This window comes from Taudactylus pleione, unplaced genomic scaffold (genome assembly GCF_031769625.1).
Source record: "Taudactylus pleione unplaced genomic scaffold, aTauple2 ptg000524l, whole genome shotgun sequence".
NCBI lineage: Eukaryota > Metazoa > Chordata > Amphibia > Anura > Myobatrachidae > Taudactylus > Taudactylus pleione.
Window position 1 is genome coordinate 4,588,894 of NW_028284926.1, and position 20,064 is coordinate 4,608,957.

At 45.4% G+C, this 20,064-nt stretch overlaps 1 protein-coding gene across 1 annotated transcript in view; it reads left to right on the forward strand.

The window, feature by feature from the left end:
* The window catches only part of PTH1R (parathyroid hormone 1 receptor), a 523,470-nt gene that overhangs the window by 340,784 nt on the left and 162,622 nt on the right, over positions 1 to 20,064 (forward strand). The window contains exons 3-4 of the mRNA XM_088450788.1: positions 9,246 to 9,356; positions 12,457 to 12,575. Of these exons, the coding sequence (XP_088306914.1) occupies positions 9,246 to 9,356; positions 12,457 to 12,575 (230 nt within the window). The remainder of the gene's footprint in view (positions 1 to 9,245; positions 9,357 to 12,456; positions 12,576 to 20,064) is intronic.

Consider the following 20,064-nt stretch of genomic DNA (forward strand, 5'->3'; position numbering starts at 1 on the left):
GGTAACCTAACCTCTATCTGCACATGTAGGTAACCTGATCTCTATCTGCACATGTAGGTAACCTAACCTCTATCTGCACATGTAGGTAACCTGATCTCTATCTGCACATGTAGGTAACCTGATCTCTATCTGCACATGTAGGTAACCTGATCTCTATCTGCACATGTAGGTAACCTGATCTCTATCTGCACATGTAGGTACCCTAATCTCTATCTGCACATGTAGGTAACCTGATCTCTATCTGCACATGTAGGTAACCTAACCTCTATCTGCACATGTAGGTAACCTGATCTCTATCTGCACATGTAGGTAACCTGATCTCTATCTGCACATGTAGGTAACCTGATCTCTATCTGCACATGTAGGTAACCTGATCTCTATCTGCACATGTAGGTAACCTGATCTCTATCTGCACATGTAGGTAACCTGATCTCTATCTGCACATGTAGGTAACCTGATCTCTATCTGCACATGTAGGTAACCTAACCTCTATCTGCACATGTAGGTAACCTGATCTCTATCTGCACATGTAGGTAACCTAACCTCTATCTGCAGATGTAGGTAACCTGATCTCTATCTGCACATGTAGGTACCCTAATCTCTATCTGCACATGTAGGTAACCTGACCTCTGTCTGCACATGTAGGTAACCTAACCTCTATCTGCACATGTAGGTAACCTGATCTCTATCTGCACATGTAGGTATCCTAACCTCTATCTGCAGATGTAGGTAACCTGATCTCTATCTGCACATGTAGGTACCCTAATCTCTATCTGCACATGTAGGTAACCTGATCTCTATCTGCACATGTAGGTACCCTAATCTCTATCTGCACATGTAGGTAACCTGATCTCTATCTGCACATGTAGGTAACCTAACCTCTATCTGCACATGTAGGTAACCTAACCTCTGTCTGCACATGTAGGTAACCTAACCTCTATCTGCTCATGTAGGTAACCTGATCTCTATCTGCACATGTAGGTAACCTGATCTCTATCTGCACATGTAGGTAACCTAATCTCTATCTGCACATGTAGGTAACCTAACCTCTATCTGCAGATGTAGGTAACCTAATCTCTATCTGCACATGTAGGTAACCTGATCTCTATCTGCACATGTAGGTAACCTAACCTTTATCTGCACATGTAGGTAACCTGATCTCTATCTGCACATGTACTGTAGGTAACCTAACCTCTATCTGCACATGTAGGTAACCTGATCTCTATCTGCACATGTAGGTAACCTAATCTCTATCTGCACATGTACTGTAGGTAACCTAACCTTTATCTGCACATGTAGGTAACCTGATCTCTATCTGCACATGTAGGTAACCTAATCTCTACCTGCACATGTACTGTAGGTAACCTAACCTTTATCTGCACATGTAGGTAACCTGATCTCTATCTGCACATGTAGGTAACCTAATCTCTATCTGCACATGTAGGTAACCTAACCTTTATCTGCACATGTAGGTAACCTGATCTCTATCTGCACATGTAGGTAACCTAACCTCTGTCTGCACTTAGGTCTTATACTGTTATCTCCTTTATGATAGCAGGTGTTTACCCAGGGCCACCAAGAGAAATTGGGGCCGGGGGCCACTAATTCTAGGTGTGTGGCCATGCTGGAAATTTTCAGAATCCCTCTATATGTTGCGTGTCTGAAGCACAATAACCTCACTATTGTCAAATAATATTAGGAACATGTATACTTAGGGCTGTTCTGAAGACAGTGTTGCTTTTATTAAACTTCTTGTGCTCCCTACATAAAGTTAGTTTTAGACCCCCCCTCCTCCCCAAATCACCAAAAATCCTATAAATTATTAGTTCTGCTTATTTCTATTGAATGGTTTACATTCTGCTGGTTGTCTTCTAGGGATCATTTAAGAAGAAACATAATCCATAATGAACACCAGTTCCAATATTATTGTACTGTAAGTACAGTAGTGTCTAAATGGCACTAAATATTATAATCAGGTTTGTTGTTTAAGTCATCATTTATGCATCAGATTCACATAGTTGTCACAAGTGTCAAATAGTCTGGGGCTGAGCGTATCTGGCGCTCGTGTCCCCCGCACAGGATAATCTCTCCATACATAATATAAACATTAAACATCAAACCATTAATACATTTTCCATAACTAGCAGTGTGGATTGCTTGTGAAATATTGTTAATATATATGATTGTAGTGAGAACCACAGTTTATACTGATAGAGAGATACTGGATATAGTAAATAAAAAAAAAAAACATAATTGAATTTTAAATTAATGAATCATCTGTGGTCTTACAATATGCCACTTGTATTAACTTCTGTGTGTTTTCTCCATTGAGATTGCACATCATTATGGGGCCTATTCGTCATCACTTAATTTTAACAAAAGCAGGTCAAAATGCACATTTTAAGTTATCGGGCCATTCATCAAGTAGGTAAAGCAGGAGATATCACAGATACTGTATCTCCTACTTACCTTCCTCTCCCGAAATGGCCTGCTGTCCCCATACACTAGTATCACAGATATCTCCTACTTACCTTCCTCTCCCGAAATGGCCTGCTGTCCCCATACACTAGTATCACAGATATCTCCTGCTTACCTTCCTCTCCCGGAATGGCCACTGTCCTCAGACACTAGTATCACAGATATCTCCTGCTTACCTTCCTCTCCCGGAATGGCCCGCTGTCCCCATACACTAGTATCACAGATATCTCCTGCTTACCTTTCTCTCCCGGGATGGCCCGCTGTCCCCATACACTAGTATCACAGATATCTCCTGCTTACGTTCCTCTCCCGGAATGGCCCACTGTCCCAATTCACTAGTGTCACAGATATCTCCTGCTTACCTTTCTCTCCCGGAATGTCCCGCTGTCCCCATACACCAGTATCGGAGATATCTCCAACTTACCTTTCTTTCCCGGAATGGACCGCTGTCCCCATACACTAGTATCACATATATCTCCTGCTTACCATTCTCTCCCGATATGGCCCGCTGTCCCCATACACTAGTATCACAGATATCTCCTGCTTACCTTTCTCTCCCGGAATGGCCCGCTGTCCCCATACAATAGTATTACAGATATCTCCTCCTTACCTTCCTCTCCCGGAATGGCCCGCTGTCCCCATACACTAGTATTACAGATATCTCCTGCTTACCTTCCTCTCCCGGAATGGCCTGCTGTCCCCATACACTAGTATCACAGATACTGTATCTCCTACTTACCTTCCTCTCCCGGAATGCCCCGCTGTCCCCATACACTATTATCACAGATATCTCCTACTTACCTTCCTCTTCCGGAATGTCTCGCTGTCCCCATACACTAGTATCACATATGTCTCCTGCTTAACTTTCTCTCCCAGAATGGCCCCGCTGTCCCCATACACTAGTATCACAGATATCTCCTACTTACCTTCCTCTCCAGGAATGGCCCGCTGTCCCCATACACTAGTATCACAGATATCTCTTACTTACCTTTCTCTCCCGGAATGGCCCGCTGTCCCCATACACTAGTATCACAGATATCGCCTGCTTACCTTTCTCTCCCGGAATGGCCCGCTTTCCCCATACACTAGTATCACAGATTTCTCCTGCTTACCTTTCTCTCCCGGAATGGCCCGCTGTCCTCAGACACTAGTATCACAGATATCTCCTGCTTACCTTCCTCTCCCGGAATGGCCCGCTGTCCCCATACACTAGTATCACATATATCTCCTGCTTACCTTTCTCTCCCGGAATGGCCCGCTGTCCCCATACACTAGTATCACATATATCTCCTGCTTACCTTCCTCTCCCAGAATGGCCCGCTGTCCCCATACACTAGTATCATAGATATCTCCTACTTACTTTCCTTTGGCGGAATGGCCCGCTGTCCCCATACACTAGTATCACAGATATCTCCTGCTTACCTTTCTCTCCCGGAATGGCCCGCTGTCCCCTATACACTAGTATCACAGATATCTCCTGCTTACCTTTCTCTCCCGGAATGGCCGGCTGTCTCCATACACTAGTATCACTGATATCTCCAGCTTACGATTGGCCCGCTGTCCCTATACACTAGTATCACTGATATCTCCTCCTTACCTTCCTCTCCCAGAATGTCCCGCTGCCCCCATACACTAGTATCACAGATATCTCCTACTTTTCTTTCTCTCCCGGAATGGCCCGCTGTCCCCATACACTAGTATCACTGATATCTCCTCCTTACCTTCTTCTACCGGAATGTCCCGCTGCCCCCATACACTAGTATCACAGATATCTCCTACTTTCCTTTCTCTCCCGGAATGGCCCGCTGTCCCCATACACTAGTATCACTGATATCTGATCCTTCCCTTCCTCTCCCGGAATGGCCCGCTGCCCCCATACACTAGTATCACAGATATCTCCTACTTTCCTTTCTCTCCCGGAATGGCCCGCTGTCCCCATACACTAGTATCACTGATATCTGATCCTTCCCTTCCTCTCCCGGAATGGCCCGCTGTCCCCATACACTAGTATCACAGATATCTCCTGCTTACCTTTCTCTCCCGGAATGGCCCGCTGTCCTCATACACTAGTATCACAGATATTTCCTACTTACCTTTCCCACCCGGGATGGCCGCTGTCCCCATACGCTAGTATCACAGATATCTCCTGCTTACCTTTCCTTTGGCGGAATGGCCCGCTGTCCCCATACACTAGTATCACAGATATTTCCTACTTACCTTTCTCTCCCGGGATGGCCACTGTCCCCATACACTAGTATCACAGATATTTCCTACTTACCTTTCTCTCCCGGGATGGCCGCTGTCCCCATACGCTAGTATCACAGATATCTCCTACTTACCTTTCTCTCCCGGGATGGCCGCTTTCCCCATACGCTAGTATCACAGATATCTCCTGCTTACCTTTTCTTTGGCGGAATGGCCCGCTGTCCCCATACACTAGTATCACAGATATTTCCTACTTACCTTTCTCTCCCGGAATGGCCCGCTGTCCCCATACACTAGTATCACAGATATTTCCTACTTACCTTTCTCTCCCGGGATGGCCGCTGTCCCCATACGCTAGTATCACAGATATCTCCTGCTTACCTTTCCTTTGGCGGAATGGCCCGCTGTCCCCATACACTAGTATCACAGATATTTCCTACTTACCTTTCTCTCCCGGGATGGATGCTGTCCCCATACACTAGTATCATAGATATTTCCTACTTACCTTTCTCTCCCGGGATGGCCGCTGTCCCCATACGCTAGTATCACAGATATCTCCTGCTTACTTTCCTTTGGCGGAATGGCCCACTGTCCCCATACACTAGTATCACAGATATTTCCTACTTACCTTTCTCTCCCGGGATGGCCGCTGTCCCCATACACTAGTATCACAGATATTTCCTACTTACCTTTCTCTCCCGGGATGGCCGCTGTCCCCATACACTAGTATCACAGATATTTCCTACTTACCTTTCTCTCCCGGGATGGCCGCTGTCCCCATACGCTAGTATCACAGATATCTCCTACTTACCTTTCTCTCCCGGGATGGCCGCTGTCCCCATACGCTAGTATCACAGATATCTCCTGCTTACCTTTCCTTTGGCGGAATGGCCCGCTGTCCCCATACACTAGTATCACAGATATTTCCTACTTACCTTTCTCTCCCGGAATGGCCCGCTGTCCCCATACACTAGTATCACAGATATTTCCTACTTACCTTTCTCTCCCGGGATGGCCGCTGTCCCCATACGCTAGTATCACAGATATCTCCTGCTTACCTTTCCTTTGGCGGAATGGCCCGCTGTCCCCATACACTAGTATCACAGATATTTCCTACTTACCTTTCTCTCCCGGGATGGCTGCTGTCCCCATACACTAGTATCACAGATATTTCCTACTTACCTTTCTCTCCCGGGATGGCCGCTGTCCCCATACGCTAGTATCACAGATATCTCCTGCTTACTTTCCTTTGGCGGAATGGCCCACTGTCCCCATACACTAGTATCACAGATATTTCCTACTTACCTTTCTCTCCCGGGATGGCCGCTGTCCCCATACACTAGTATCACAGATATTTCCTACTTACCTTTCTCTCCCGGGATGGCCGCTGTCCCCATACACTAGTATCACAGATATTTCCTACTTACCTTTCTCTCCCGGGATGGCCGCTGTCCCCATACGCTAGTATCACAGATATCTCCTACTTACCTTTCTCTCCCGGGATGGCCGCTGTCCCCATACGCTAGTATCACAGATATCTCCTACTTACCTTTCTCTCCCGGGATGGCCGCTGTCCCCATACGCTAGTATCACAGATATCTCCTGCTTACCTTTCCTTTGACGGAATGGCCCGCTGTCCCCATACACTAGTATCACAGATATTTCCTACTTACCTTTCTCTCCCGGAATGACCCGCTGTCCCCATACACTAGTATCACAGATATTTCCTACTTACCTTTCTCTCCCGGGATGGCCGCTGTACCCATACGCTAGTATCACAGATATCTCCTGCTTACCTTTCCTTTGGCGGAATGACCCGCTGTCCCCATACACTAGTATCACAGATATTTCCTACTTACCTTTCTCTCGCGGGATGGCTGCTGTCCCCATACACTAGTATCACAGATATTTCCTACTTACCTTTCTCTCCCGGGATGGCTGCTGTCCCCATACACTAGTATCACAGATATTTCCTACTTACCTTTCTCTCCCGGGATGGCCGCTGTCCCCATATGCTAGTATCACAGATATCTCCTGCTTACTTTCCTTTGGCGGAATGGCCCACTGTCCCCTATACACTAATATGGGGACAAACTTCATCAAGCTCCGAAAATACAATATTTTTGGAGCTTGAGTGCGGGAGCATTTGCCATCTTCAGATGGCGAATGCTCCCGATACCCTCGCCGGACGTCGGGGCTGCTGTGCGCATGCATGACCTGTAGGTTGCGCATGTGCAGTCCCGTCACTGCTCTGGAAGCAGCAGTGAAAAGATTCACTGCTCAGAAAAAGCCGCTCGCGGGACAGCTGATTTTCGGACCAGCTGTCACCGTGCCGGAGCAATGATGAATTGCTCTGGTGTACACGGCCAGTTACAATGTTAGCTAACATCATGAATAGGCCCCTAAGTCAGAATCCTGTGTTTGATGTTACACAGTTTATTCCTATGTTTAGATCTGTCTGTCGCCCAGTTTCTGTTTCTTTCTCATAACCTTGTGTTCAGCACTACCAAGGTGTAAGGCATCCATGGAACCTTTGTGACTAATTTCAGCATTTATCTCATCATGGCCGGGGATGTACTAATCATATATCAACCCTGATGCGTTTCGCCTTCTCGTCTGGCACTGTTACTCTATCTGGAGCGAAGTGCTTTCTCAATCTAAACCCCTTGCTAGTTGGCAATTACCATGTTCTGGTTAGTGCTACATTCTGAGTTTATTTATGTATGACACTAGAACTTTGTGGTGCAATATAAATAATAATAATAACAAAATTATGCATCGTCTGCAAATAGATGATGTAGCAGTCTAATCGAAGTGGCTGTACCTTAAAAATAAAAATGTATATAAGTATGTGAAATAAATTTTTTAAGAATTATATATAATTGTGAACAGGAAAATTGCCAGGCAACACAAACAGTTTTATATAAAATATGGTTGATCGTTGGCTATATTGCGGCGGGAAAGAACAGCAGCTCGCCAGTCCCAGGGATATTATTTAATTTTGGGTGCGCTCCCTTTTATTGATTGGTTGGTTGGCTGTACCACCCTGAATAAGGGCAGCTACATGACCAGACCAGGTGGGTTGTCATTTAGAAGGTCGAGTAGATACCTTTGCTGTGTTATCGTTGCCTTGTGCCCTTGGGCGGTATCCGCCTACAATGCATGTTGTTGGTTATTATTGTGCACTGTGACGTCCTTTCTTTGCCTCCGTACTTTCCCTTAATCATATATTTAAATAAATATATAGCTAACATGTTTTTTTTTTCTCTAAATGTATTTCTCTGACTCTTTATTTATTAATATATTGTATTTAAGTGATTTGCACACGACACACCACACCGGGATAGAAGGTTTAAGGTGTTGACTAGTTGTCTGATGCTGAATACTGTACGGTACATATAGGTTGGTAATATGTATTATTCTGGTGTAGAACTACAAATCCAAGGTACTGGCTCGGAGGGCATGCTGGGACTTGTAGTTCTACACCAAGGTAGGATCCACAGTTAATATGATGACAAGAGGGTCTGATTCAGACCCGCTCGCAAGCGCATTGCGCTCGCAAGCGGGTCGATGGTGGCCCAGAGCGCGCGCACGAGCCCCGGAGCGAGCGCAAAAAGCGCTCGCCCCGGGACTCACTACAAAAGGGGCGGCTATCGATGTTGGTCGACAGCTCTCCCCATTTTGTAGGCGTGGCGGGGGGGTGGCTTCACAAACGGAGGCGTTCCCATGTGAACGCCTGCTGTTTGTGGGCGGCCCCACTGACATCATCAGTGATGTCAGTGAGAGTGCTTCTGGCTCTATTTGAGCCAGAAGCTCTCTGGGGCTTGCGGCCATGAGACCCCACCACAAGGGTCTCGTCAAAGCCCGATGGTCTTGACCATCGCGTCCATCATCATGGCCGCTCGCAGTAGCTGTGGGTGGTAACCCACAGCTATGCGAGCGGCCAAGAGGCCCCATCTAAAAAAGCAAGCGCCTGCCCTGATTCAGAGCGGGCGCTCGCTTTTTGCGAGCGCCTCTGAATCAGGCCCAAAAATTCAATAGTGCGTTTAATACTGTAAATAGGTGCAGAAAACAGACACATGACAATATATTGAACAATTTGTAGCTGCTGACTTCCGTTGACAGATGTCATTTAAGGCTTTTGGAACATTTCTCCTTGTACAATATGTTGAAGTTGTGACTGACTATCGATGTGACAGGCATCTGGTTCATCGGTGACACTGGCAGTGAAAGGTACCTCATTTTCAGGTATCACATCCGGCAGTCCCCTGACAGAAGGGTTTGGCAGAGCAGCGGAAGTGTTTGCTTTATTCTAGTACCATATAGAGTCTTGGGAGGTCGCACCTGAGCCAGGGATGATGGTGGCTGTCAGGGTACAGTACAGATATAGGTCACTGTGAGTACATCACAGATCAGTGGACATCTCTAATGAGCCCGGAGTTTATACACGCCTCTTCTGCCGCTCACATCTTCTGCAAAAGACGGTGCAATTGCTGATGTTTTCCCTAAAGTGACACATCCGGCTCTCTAACCTCACCGACTTCTCTCCTCTTTCTCTTCAGATGGCTTTTGTCGGTCCGAGTGGGACGGAGTCCTGTGTTGGCCCCCGGGAAAGCCGGGCATCGTGGTCTCTGTGCCCTGTCCTGTGTACGTCTATGATTTCAACCACAAAGGTAAACTACACGGTGCTGTTAATCATTGAGGGTGAGATGTGTCAAACCTTGGTGAGTGACAACACAAGTGAAGATACCCAAAGCGACCAATCAGCTTCTAACAGTCACTTATGTCTTTGAAGCGACCGTGAGATGCTGATTTGTTGTTTTTGGGCAACTGCTCCTTTTTTATCTCTCTCCAAGGCTTGGTACATCTCCCCTCAATCTTATATATTCAATTGTATTGAGATGAGACTGTGGAACATTGGCGCACAGATACTATGGGCCTCATTCAGAGGCAGTCGGAGGGTGCAAGCAGTCGCTCAGAAACTGGGCTTGCATCCTGACCGCCCGCCTCTGTTGCGGTCGTTAGGCTGTGGGTTAACACCCACAGCTCTAACGACCGCTCGGGTGATGGTTGCGATGGTCAGAGACCATCGCGACCATCGGGGCTTACGACGAGACCCTAGGGTAGGGTCTCACTTGTCGTAAGCCCCGGAGAGCTTCTGACTCTGTCAGAGCCGGAAGCTTTCCACTGACATCACTAGTGATGTCAGTGGGGCCTCCCCCAAACGGCAGGCGTTCCCATGGGAACGCCTCCGTTTGGGCTGCCACCCCCCGGCCCGCCTTCCAAACGGGGCGAGCTGTCAATCAACATCGACAGCTCGCCCCCTTTGGATCGAGACCCGCTACGACCGGCGCTGTCGGTCGTAGCAGGTATCACGCATGCGCACGACGGCGCCGTCGTGTGCATGCTCTGTGGGGGGCCATCGACCCGGTCCGAGCGCATCGGCGCTAACGACCGGGTCTGAATGACCCCCTATATGCTTAGATAGTGCAGAAAAAAAAAAAAAGACTCAAGTAATGACATCGTCACTGAAACAGCTCCACGGCTTAATGAGTGGACCTCTATGTAATGATCAGAGCCAGAGTCTCCATTGGGCAACCTTGGCTCATGCCTACGGCTCAGTAGGTTGTGAGGGGCCCGGATTACTCTAACTTATTTTTAATGTTTGTTTTTTTGTGCACGCTGAGGGGGCTGAAGGGGGCCTACATCAGTATCTAGGGTTCCACAGGGAGCTAATCAGGCTCTGGGAAAGTAATAAGTACAGTGTTACACTAAGGGGTAAATTTACTAAAGTGAGAGTTTTTAGAAGTGAGTTTTAAAAGTGATGTTGCCCATAGCAACCAATCAGATTGTAGCTATTATCTTCTAGAAAGTGCTAGTTAAATGTTAAGTAGAATCTGATTGGTTGCTATGGGCAACATCACTTCTCAAACTCACTTCTAAAAACTCTCACTTTAGTAAATTTACCCCTAAACATCTATAAAATGACAGAAGCTGATTGGCTGCTATGGAAAACTTCTCCGCTTTACCTCTCACCAACGAGATAACTTTCCCCAGTGACCTCACGCCATTCTATTTAATACCGCACCAAACTCTAATCACTGTCTGCTGCGCCAAACAGGTTGTTGGTGAAAGAAGAGTGGTCAGAAGGGTTATTTATTTGCTGATAAATAGGTTTTATTACAGACTCGCAGTAGGTGATAATTCAAAATCGAATTCTCGTAACAAAAAAATTTGTTTGGCCTCCACGTTAAATCCTGCCAAGATCCCACAGACCTGCGCTATGTCACATATAACAGATATCTAGTAAATAAGAGTTTCGTATCCATATTTGGTGTTACCTACCAAGCATCTCCAGGAAAAAAATTATATATTGCTTATATTTTGGGTATATTCACTTTAAGAGTTAGCGGCCGGGCTGCGTGCCATAGTCTGACGCCCAGCGACGACTGACGAAGAGCATTGCGGTAATAGGGCGCTCACCTTTCACCACAAGACTTCTCATTAATCGTCACTGAGCCGCTTGGTGGGTACAGTCGTAAATGCAGGATCCCTGACCACAATGGATTATCTCATAAATGCCGTGAATAATTATTGTAGCATAAAACTATATTTTTGTATGAAAAAAAAACCTGAAGTAAAAAAAAAAAAAATCCCAAGAAATTGAGAAAACGTTCATTATGTTTTTTTTTTCTTTTGTATTTTCAAAACGTCTTTGCCTAATTATGTTTTCTGATTAAACGTTACGGCGTTGATTCTGAGTGGGACGCACCCGCGGCCATCCTTGCGTCTTTTGCCGTAGTTATTTATTAACTTTATTCTAATGCTCCTACATAGCCCTTCCCTGGCGTACAACTGCGTGTCCGAGACGCTCACTCGCAGCGCCTATAGACGCTGCATTACCGTCTGGTGCTTCGTCAATATGGCCTCCTGTGTGAGTAGTTGAGCATCTCTGGATGCAACTGCTCGCTGAGACATGCCCATGACATGCTTGCGACACTCCCACAAGACGGTACCTCTGTGAGCGTCTGTTTAGCCGCCCCCTGTTACCCCCTATTCGCCGCCCAGGAATCCCCCGTACACTGGGCCTGATTTAGAGCCGAATGCTCTGACCAGAGTGCTCGCTCTGAATCAGGGCCCTCCTCCATGAAAATGGAGCGTCCTCCTGGACGCTCGCATAGCTGTGGCTGACAAGACCATCGCAACCATCGGGCTTGTGATGGAGACCCTGCGGTAGGGTCTCGCTGCCGCAAGCCCTGGAGTGATTTTGGCTCTATCAGAGCCAAAATCACTCCCACTGACAGGGGCCGGCTTCAGACGGTAGGCGTTCCCATGGGAACGCCTCCATCTGGCAGCCACGCCCCCGGCACGCCCACAAAAGGGGGCGTGCTGTCAATCAACATCGACAGCACGCCCCCTTTGGTGTGAGACCCGGAGCGTCGGAGAGCCCGTCGCTATCCGGGTCTCGCGCATGCGCACGACGGAGCTCCCTCCGTCGTGCGCATGCGCAGTGGGGCAACATCGACCCGCTTGCGAGCGTCCTGCGCTCGCGAGCGGGTCTGAATGACCCCCACTGTTCTTCTTGTGTGCGTCCAAATCTGTACTACGAACACCATCGGGATGTACGCACGGTGCAACTTAGACCCATGTGCGACGGAAAAACATCGTCCGTTTGCGTAAATATCGGCATAGCGCGCAACTCAGAATTAGCCCCTAACTGTCTGTCTGTCTCTCTATATATATATTAATATGGCTCTTGTGCTTGTCTGGCAGGTCACGCGCATCGGCGGTGTGACACGAACGGGAGTTGGGAGCTGGTGCCGGGTAACAACAGAACGTGGGCAAGTTACAGCGAGTGCGTAAAATTCTTCTCCAATGAGACCAGGGAAAGGGTATGGACATAACATATGTAACTTTCTCATGTTGTACTGTGACTTTTAAAATGTGTTTTTCTTCTACAAGCCAGGCTTAAGTAACGTGTGACTGTCCAGCAGATGGGGGACTAAATGTCCCAGCATGCTCTGTCAACCTTTGAATACATCCACATCAGCTGGAGAGCTACAGGATCCCTTCCTCTCCACTAAGCATTGGGAATGTTAATGGTTAATAATATAATGAGAAATGACAATTTGCTGTTCAGCACAACTCTGTAGAAAGTTAAAAAAAATAATCGATGTTACAGCTGTCATTTCTGCATCAATCAACCTAGAGGGATCAATACTCCCCCATACTCCTATTTACATGCTCCAGTCACAGCCAAACAATATTGTAAGACTATACTTGGATACAAACTGACTATTTTGTAAACTACCAAGTTATTATTACAGGTTGAGTCTCCCATATCCAAAATGCTGAATATTCCGTATTTTGGAATATTTGCATTTAACAATTAAATATCTTGGGAATGGGACCCAAATATACACACAGGATGCATTTATGTATTATATACACCTTATCCACACAGCCTGCAGGTCATTTTATACATAATTTTTATAATTTGTGCCTTAGACAAAGTTTGTGTACATTGAACCATCAAAGATTTCATTATCTCTGTCATGCCAACAAAAATTCCGTATTTCGGAATATTCAGTATTTCGGAATATTTGGACATGGGGGACTGTATTATTTTTTGTTTAGTTTTAATTTTCATGTACATTTTTTTCTACCGCTCTGCCCAATTTTGCAGTAAATTTTCCCTTCCTTATTCTAAAATATCAGTAGAATATGGGCGCAGCCGATTTGGCGAAGTTGCAGCACTATACTCTACCACAATGTGCGCAGCGTCACATGGGGGCGGGAACACGGCAGAGTATTGATTTCTGACCTTTGTTCATATACAGACCTGACTGATCATATTGTTAGTTAAGAAAAATGCTGGCATTATATAAATCAGTAACTGTTAATAAATAATGCTTTTCTCACCCCAATGACCATAACAAATGTGACCGTAATGAAGTGGCCCTAATTAATTTTTTCCTATTGTATAGTTAGTAGTTTTAGATTTTTTTTTTCTCTGAGGGTTTTGATATAGGGCTGTCATTTGGCACCATGTAAGTGAATCGGCTTTAGATTGGGGGGAGGGTGCATTTTATAAGTAAAAAAATACAAATATTAAACCTTCTATCGGATGAGGTGTTGTCATGTGTGCAAACCACTTATCATACTAACATAAAATAAAGACACTGAGACGTGGATTTGGCAGATAACTTGATGGCGATTGATTGGAGCAATAATAATTATTATTTATTTAAGGATGTATGGTGGCAAAGAAAGGACGGCCAGAAATCAGCCAGATCTGCTATGCCCACACACAAACAACAAAAGACATAGCAGGCGTAGATCGCCCAGAGTGCATATACATAACCATGTAAACCATGTCAACAACAAAAGGTAACGCTCAGCCTCTAACTTGACTACCCACCCGTTTAGGTGGTGATACTGCCCCCCGTTAGGTTGGTACAGCCAACTACCAGTCAACGAAGGGAACGCCCTTAACTCATAATTGCACCCGGACTGGTGAACTGCCGTTCTTTCCCGCCACTGCATAAGTAACTACAACAACCTGCCAATAATTGCAAAGGGAAGGGAGGGTGGGCAATCTGGAACAAAGAGGCTTTGGCCCTCACTTCTAGCCCCTTATATAATGTCTCTATTGAAAACCCGCCCTTGCTAACGATAGGCTAACTCTAAACAGTAATTTGCATACATGCCGGCCCCCATCCTAGAGGTTTAACACACCTCTTTTCTTATGCAATCTTTCGGTTTCACATACTTTAAATAAAATTAAAAAAATCTGTTGCACTGTTCACGTCAAACCCTGCCCTGTCGTGCTAAGTTTCTGTACACCAGGACATAGTGCTAGCCTAATGCCAGCCATGAATCTACGGCCCAATTTCCCGTTCTTCTAACACTGATTGGCGGATCGGCTTCAGCAGAGCTGGGAGTCGGGCCAGGAATGTATGGCCTGCAGCCCACTACCGATCGGCGGACATCAGTGGTCGGAAGTCCATCAGGGAATCGGGGAAATTCAACATACTAAAAATCCCTGACTCGCCAATTCCAACCATTTTTGTGGTATCGAGGTTGTCCAGCATGTTGGATGTCTGCGATGCCCCCAATCCCGCATCTGCAGAACAGGGAATTGCCCTGATAGCGGATAAATGGGGATACTGCCTGTGGTCAGAATGCAGACACCGGATTCCAGACACTTAAGGGGAGAGTTAGGGGTTAGGGTTAGGCACTAGGGGGAGGGTTAGGCACTAAGGGGGAGGGTAAGGTGTAGGGTGCGGTGAGTTTAGGTTTAGGCACTAGGGAGGGAGGGTTAGGGAGAGGGGGAGGGTTAGGATACCGACCAAACAGGTGTCTGTATCCTAACCTTGTCGGGATGCTGGCGTCTGGTTTTTGGCCGGTACCCATCCCGCTAAATGTATGGGCCCCATTAGGCGGGCACGAAGTAGTTTCAGCAACACTGTCAGTTTGGGGATAACCAATCCCCCATAACTGGTACACTTTTTTTTTTTCTCCCTGGCTCTCTGCCTATTGCAAAAAATATATTTGCGTCCCGTACAACTGGCATACCACGATATTGACAGGACGCTTGGAGGTCGGTCATTAGCGAGTTGTATACGTACTACACAGGACGTGCTTTATATAAGGAAGCCTTTGACACCACTATCTGCCGGTATCGGAGAGTCAGGTGGAATTCTCTGGGCCGCTGTAAACATTCTGATGATCTGATTGGCTCCCAATCCCGAGCAGGAGATAAATGCTGAAGTTAAGGTTTGAGCTCTGACCCTGCTCAAATGCAGCTTAAAGATACGAAAAAAATCAGTTTGCTTTTTTTTGCATAGAACCAAAAAAATAAGCACTAACTCCCCCCTTGTCCCCCAAATTGGAACCAAGTGCAGAGCCAGGACCGGGATAATTGAGGCTTCACTGCAGTTAGTCATTCGACACTGCCAGGCAGAATAAAGGCCTATCACTGGGACTGCAACCAGTAATCAGTAACACGGGCTCATTACCTCCTGTACTATTACCCATTACTCTGTGCTACGGAGGATTAATATAGTATATACAGAAGTCAGGGATCCATATTCTTCTCTAGCACGAGGCAATTACATTGCTACAGCCATTACCTCGGTGTGACGGCAGTTACATGCTTGTTACACGTGTAGCAATGCATACTAATGGTGATGAATTATGTTTTATCAATTCATTATGCATAATACTTCATTCTGCTCTAAGTACTCTGCACAGCAGCACTCGCTGACCACATGTCATTCCCCATCACTCACCCTCTTGCTGTGACACCAAATATATTGTACTGTCCATTTACTGATGCAATAATATGTTCTACAGGAAAATCATGGGAAATGCACTTTTTACTACATTTATCTTTTTTTTATGAACATTTTTCTTTATTAGTTTTATTATTATTACTGAAAGCCCATGTCAGGGCTTTCCGTTCCACCGATTAGGCAAGAGCATACATGCGCATGTCCCGAGACTGAGCCGATAAAGTGATAAGTTAACCCTTACCACTCTGGCACAGTCTCACTGAATCAGCTGAGTATCTCAGTAAGTGAATTCGTGTTGCCACATATTTCATTATACTAACCTATTATATTGTGTCTTATTATATACTGGTGGAAAGTTCATTACCTCTCAACAGTAAGATTTTCTTCTTTATTATTACATACACTGCACTATGTATGGCTGGTCCTACTGCCACATATAACAGGTTACTGTGATTACTGGCCCTGTATATGTCTGATGTATTACATACACTGCACTATGTATGGCTGGTCCTACTGCCACATATAACAGGTTACTGTGATCACTGGTCCTGTATATATCTGATGTATTACATACACTGCACTATATATGGCTGGTCCTACTGCCGCATATAACAGGTTACTGTGATCACTGGTCCTGTATATGTCTGATGTATTACATACACTGCACTATGTATGGCTGGTCCTACTGCCACATATAACAGGTTACTGTGATTACTGGCCCTGTATATGTCTGATGTATTACATACACTGCACTATGTATGGCTGGTCCTACTGCCACATATAACAGGTTACTGTGATCACTGGCCCTGTATATGTCTGATGTATTACATACACTGCACTATGTATGGCTGGTCCTACTGCCACATATAACGGGTTACTGTGATCACTGGTCCTGTATATATCTGATGTATTACATACACTGCACTATGTATGGCTGGTCCTACTGCCACATATAACAGGTTACTGTGATCACTGGTCCTGTATATATCTGATGTATTACATACACTGCACTATATATGGCTGGTCCTACTGCCGCATATAACAGGTTACTGTGATCACTGGTCCTGTATATGTCTGATGTATTACATACACTGCACTATGTATGGCTGGTCCTACTGCCGCATATAACAGGTTACTGTGATCACTGGTCCTGTATATGTCTGATGTATTACATACACTGCACTATGTATGGCTGGTCCTACTGCCACATAAAACAGGTTACTGTGATCACTGGCCCTGTATATGTCTGATGTATTACATACACTGCACTATGTATGGCTGGTCCTACTGCCACATATAACAGGTTACTGTGATCACTGGCCCTGTATATGTCTGATGTATTACATACACTGCACTATGTATGGCTGGTCCTACTGCCACATATAACAGGTTACTGTGATCACTGGTCCTGTATATATCTGATGTATTACATACACTGCACTATGTATGGCTGGTCCTACTGCCGCATATAACGGGTTACTGTGATCACTGGTCCTGTATATGTCTGATGTATTACATACACTGCACTATGTATGGCTGGTCCTACTGCCACATATAACAGGTTACTGTGATTACTGGCCCTGTATATGTCTGATGTATTACATACACTGCACTATGTATGGCTGGTCCTACTGCCACATATAACAGGTTACTGTGATCACTGGCCCTGTATATATCTGATGTATTACATACACTGCACTATATATGGCTGGTCCTACTGCCGCATATAACAGGTTACTGTGATCACTGGTCCTGTATATGTCTGATGTATTACATACACTGCACTATGTATGGCTGGTCCTACTGCCGCATATAACGGGTTACTGTGATCACTGGTCCTGTATATGTCTGATGTATTACATACACTGCACTATGTATGGCTGGTCCTACTGCCACATATAACAGGTTACTGTGATTACTGGCCCTGTATATGTCTGATGTATTACATACACTGCACTATGTATGGCTGGTCCTACTGCCACATATAACAGGTTACTGTGATCACTGACCCTGTATATGTCTGATGTATTACATACACTGCACTATGTATGGCTGGTCCTACTGCCGCATATAACAGGTTACTGTGATCACTGGTCCTGTATATGTCTGATGTATTACATACACTGCACTATGTATGGCTGGTCCTACTGCCGCATATAACAGGTTACTGTGATCACTGACCCTGTATATGTCTGATGTATTACATACACTGCACTATGTATGGCTGGTCCTACTGCCACACATAACAGGTTACTGTGATCACTGGCCCTGTATATGTCTGATGTATTACATACACTGCACTATGTATGGCTGGTCCTACTGCCACATATAACAGGTTACTGTGATCACTGGTCCTGTATATATCTGATGTATTACATACACTGCACTATATATGGCTGGTCCTACTGCCGCATATAACAGGTTACTGTGATCACTGGTCCTGTATATGTCTGATGTATTACATACACTGCACTATGTATGGCTGGTCCTACTGCCGCATATAACAGGTTACTGTGATCACTGGCCCTGTATATGTCTGATGTATTACATACACTGCACTATGTATGGCTGGTCCTACTGCCGCATATAACAGGTTACTGTAATCACTGGTCCTGTATATATCTGATGTATTACATACACTGCACTATGTATGGCTGGTCCTACTGCCGCATATAACAGGTTACTGTGATCACTGGTCCTGTATATGTCTGATGTATTACATAAACAGCACTATGTATGGCTGGTCCTACTGCCACATATAACATGTTACTGTGATCACTGGCCCTGTATATGTGTATTACATACACTGCACTATGTATGGCTGGTCCTACTGCCACATATAACATGTTACTGTGATCACTGGCCCTGTATATGTCTGATGTATTACATACACTGCACTATGTATGGCTGGTCCTACTGCCGCATATAACAGGTTACTGTGATTACTGGCCCTGTATATGTCTGATGTATTACATACACTGCACTATGTATGGCTGGTCCTACTGCCTCATATAACGGGTTACTGTGATCACTGGCCCTGTATATGTCTGATGTATTACATACACTGCACTATGTATGGCTGGTCCTACTGCCGCATATAACAGGTTACTGTGATCACTGACCCTGTATATGTCTGATGTATTACATACACTGCACTATGTATGGCTGGTCCTACTGCCGCATATAACAGGTTACTGTGATCACTGGCCCTATATATGTCTGATGTATTACATACACTGCACTATGTATGGCTGGTCCTACTGCCACATATAACAGGTTACTGTGATCACTGACCCTGTATATGTCTGATGTATTACATACACTGCACTATGTATGGCTGGTCCTACTGCCTCATATAACAGGTTACTGTGATCACTGGTCCTGTATATGTCTGATGTATTACATACACTACACTATGCATGGCTGGTCCTACTGCCTCATATAACAGGTTACTGTGATCACTGGTCCTGTATATGTCTGATGTATTACATACACTGCACTATGTATGGCTGGTCCTACTGCCACATATAACGTGTAACTGTGATCACTGGCCCTGTATATGTCTGATGTATTACATACACTGCACTATGTATGGCTGGTCCTACTGCCGTATATAACAGGTTACTGTGATCACTGGCCCTGTATATATCTGATGTATTACATACCCTGCACTATGTATGGCTGGTGCTACTGCCACATATAACAGGTTACTGTGATCACTGACCCTGTATATGTCTGATGTATTACATACACTGCACTATGTATGGCTGGTCCTACTGCCTCATATAACAGGTTACTGTGATCACTGGTCCTGTATATGTGTGATGTATTACATACACTGCACTATGTATGGCTGGTCGTACTGCCACATATAACAGGTTACTGTGATCACTAGCCCTGTATATGTCTGATGTATTACATACACTGCACTATGTATGGCTGGTCCTACTGCCACATATAACAGGTTACTGTGATCACTGACCCTGTATATGTCTGATGTATTACATACACTGCACTATGTATGGCTGGTCCTACTGCCTCATATAACAGGTTACTGTGATCACTGGTCCTGTATATGTCTGAT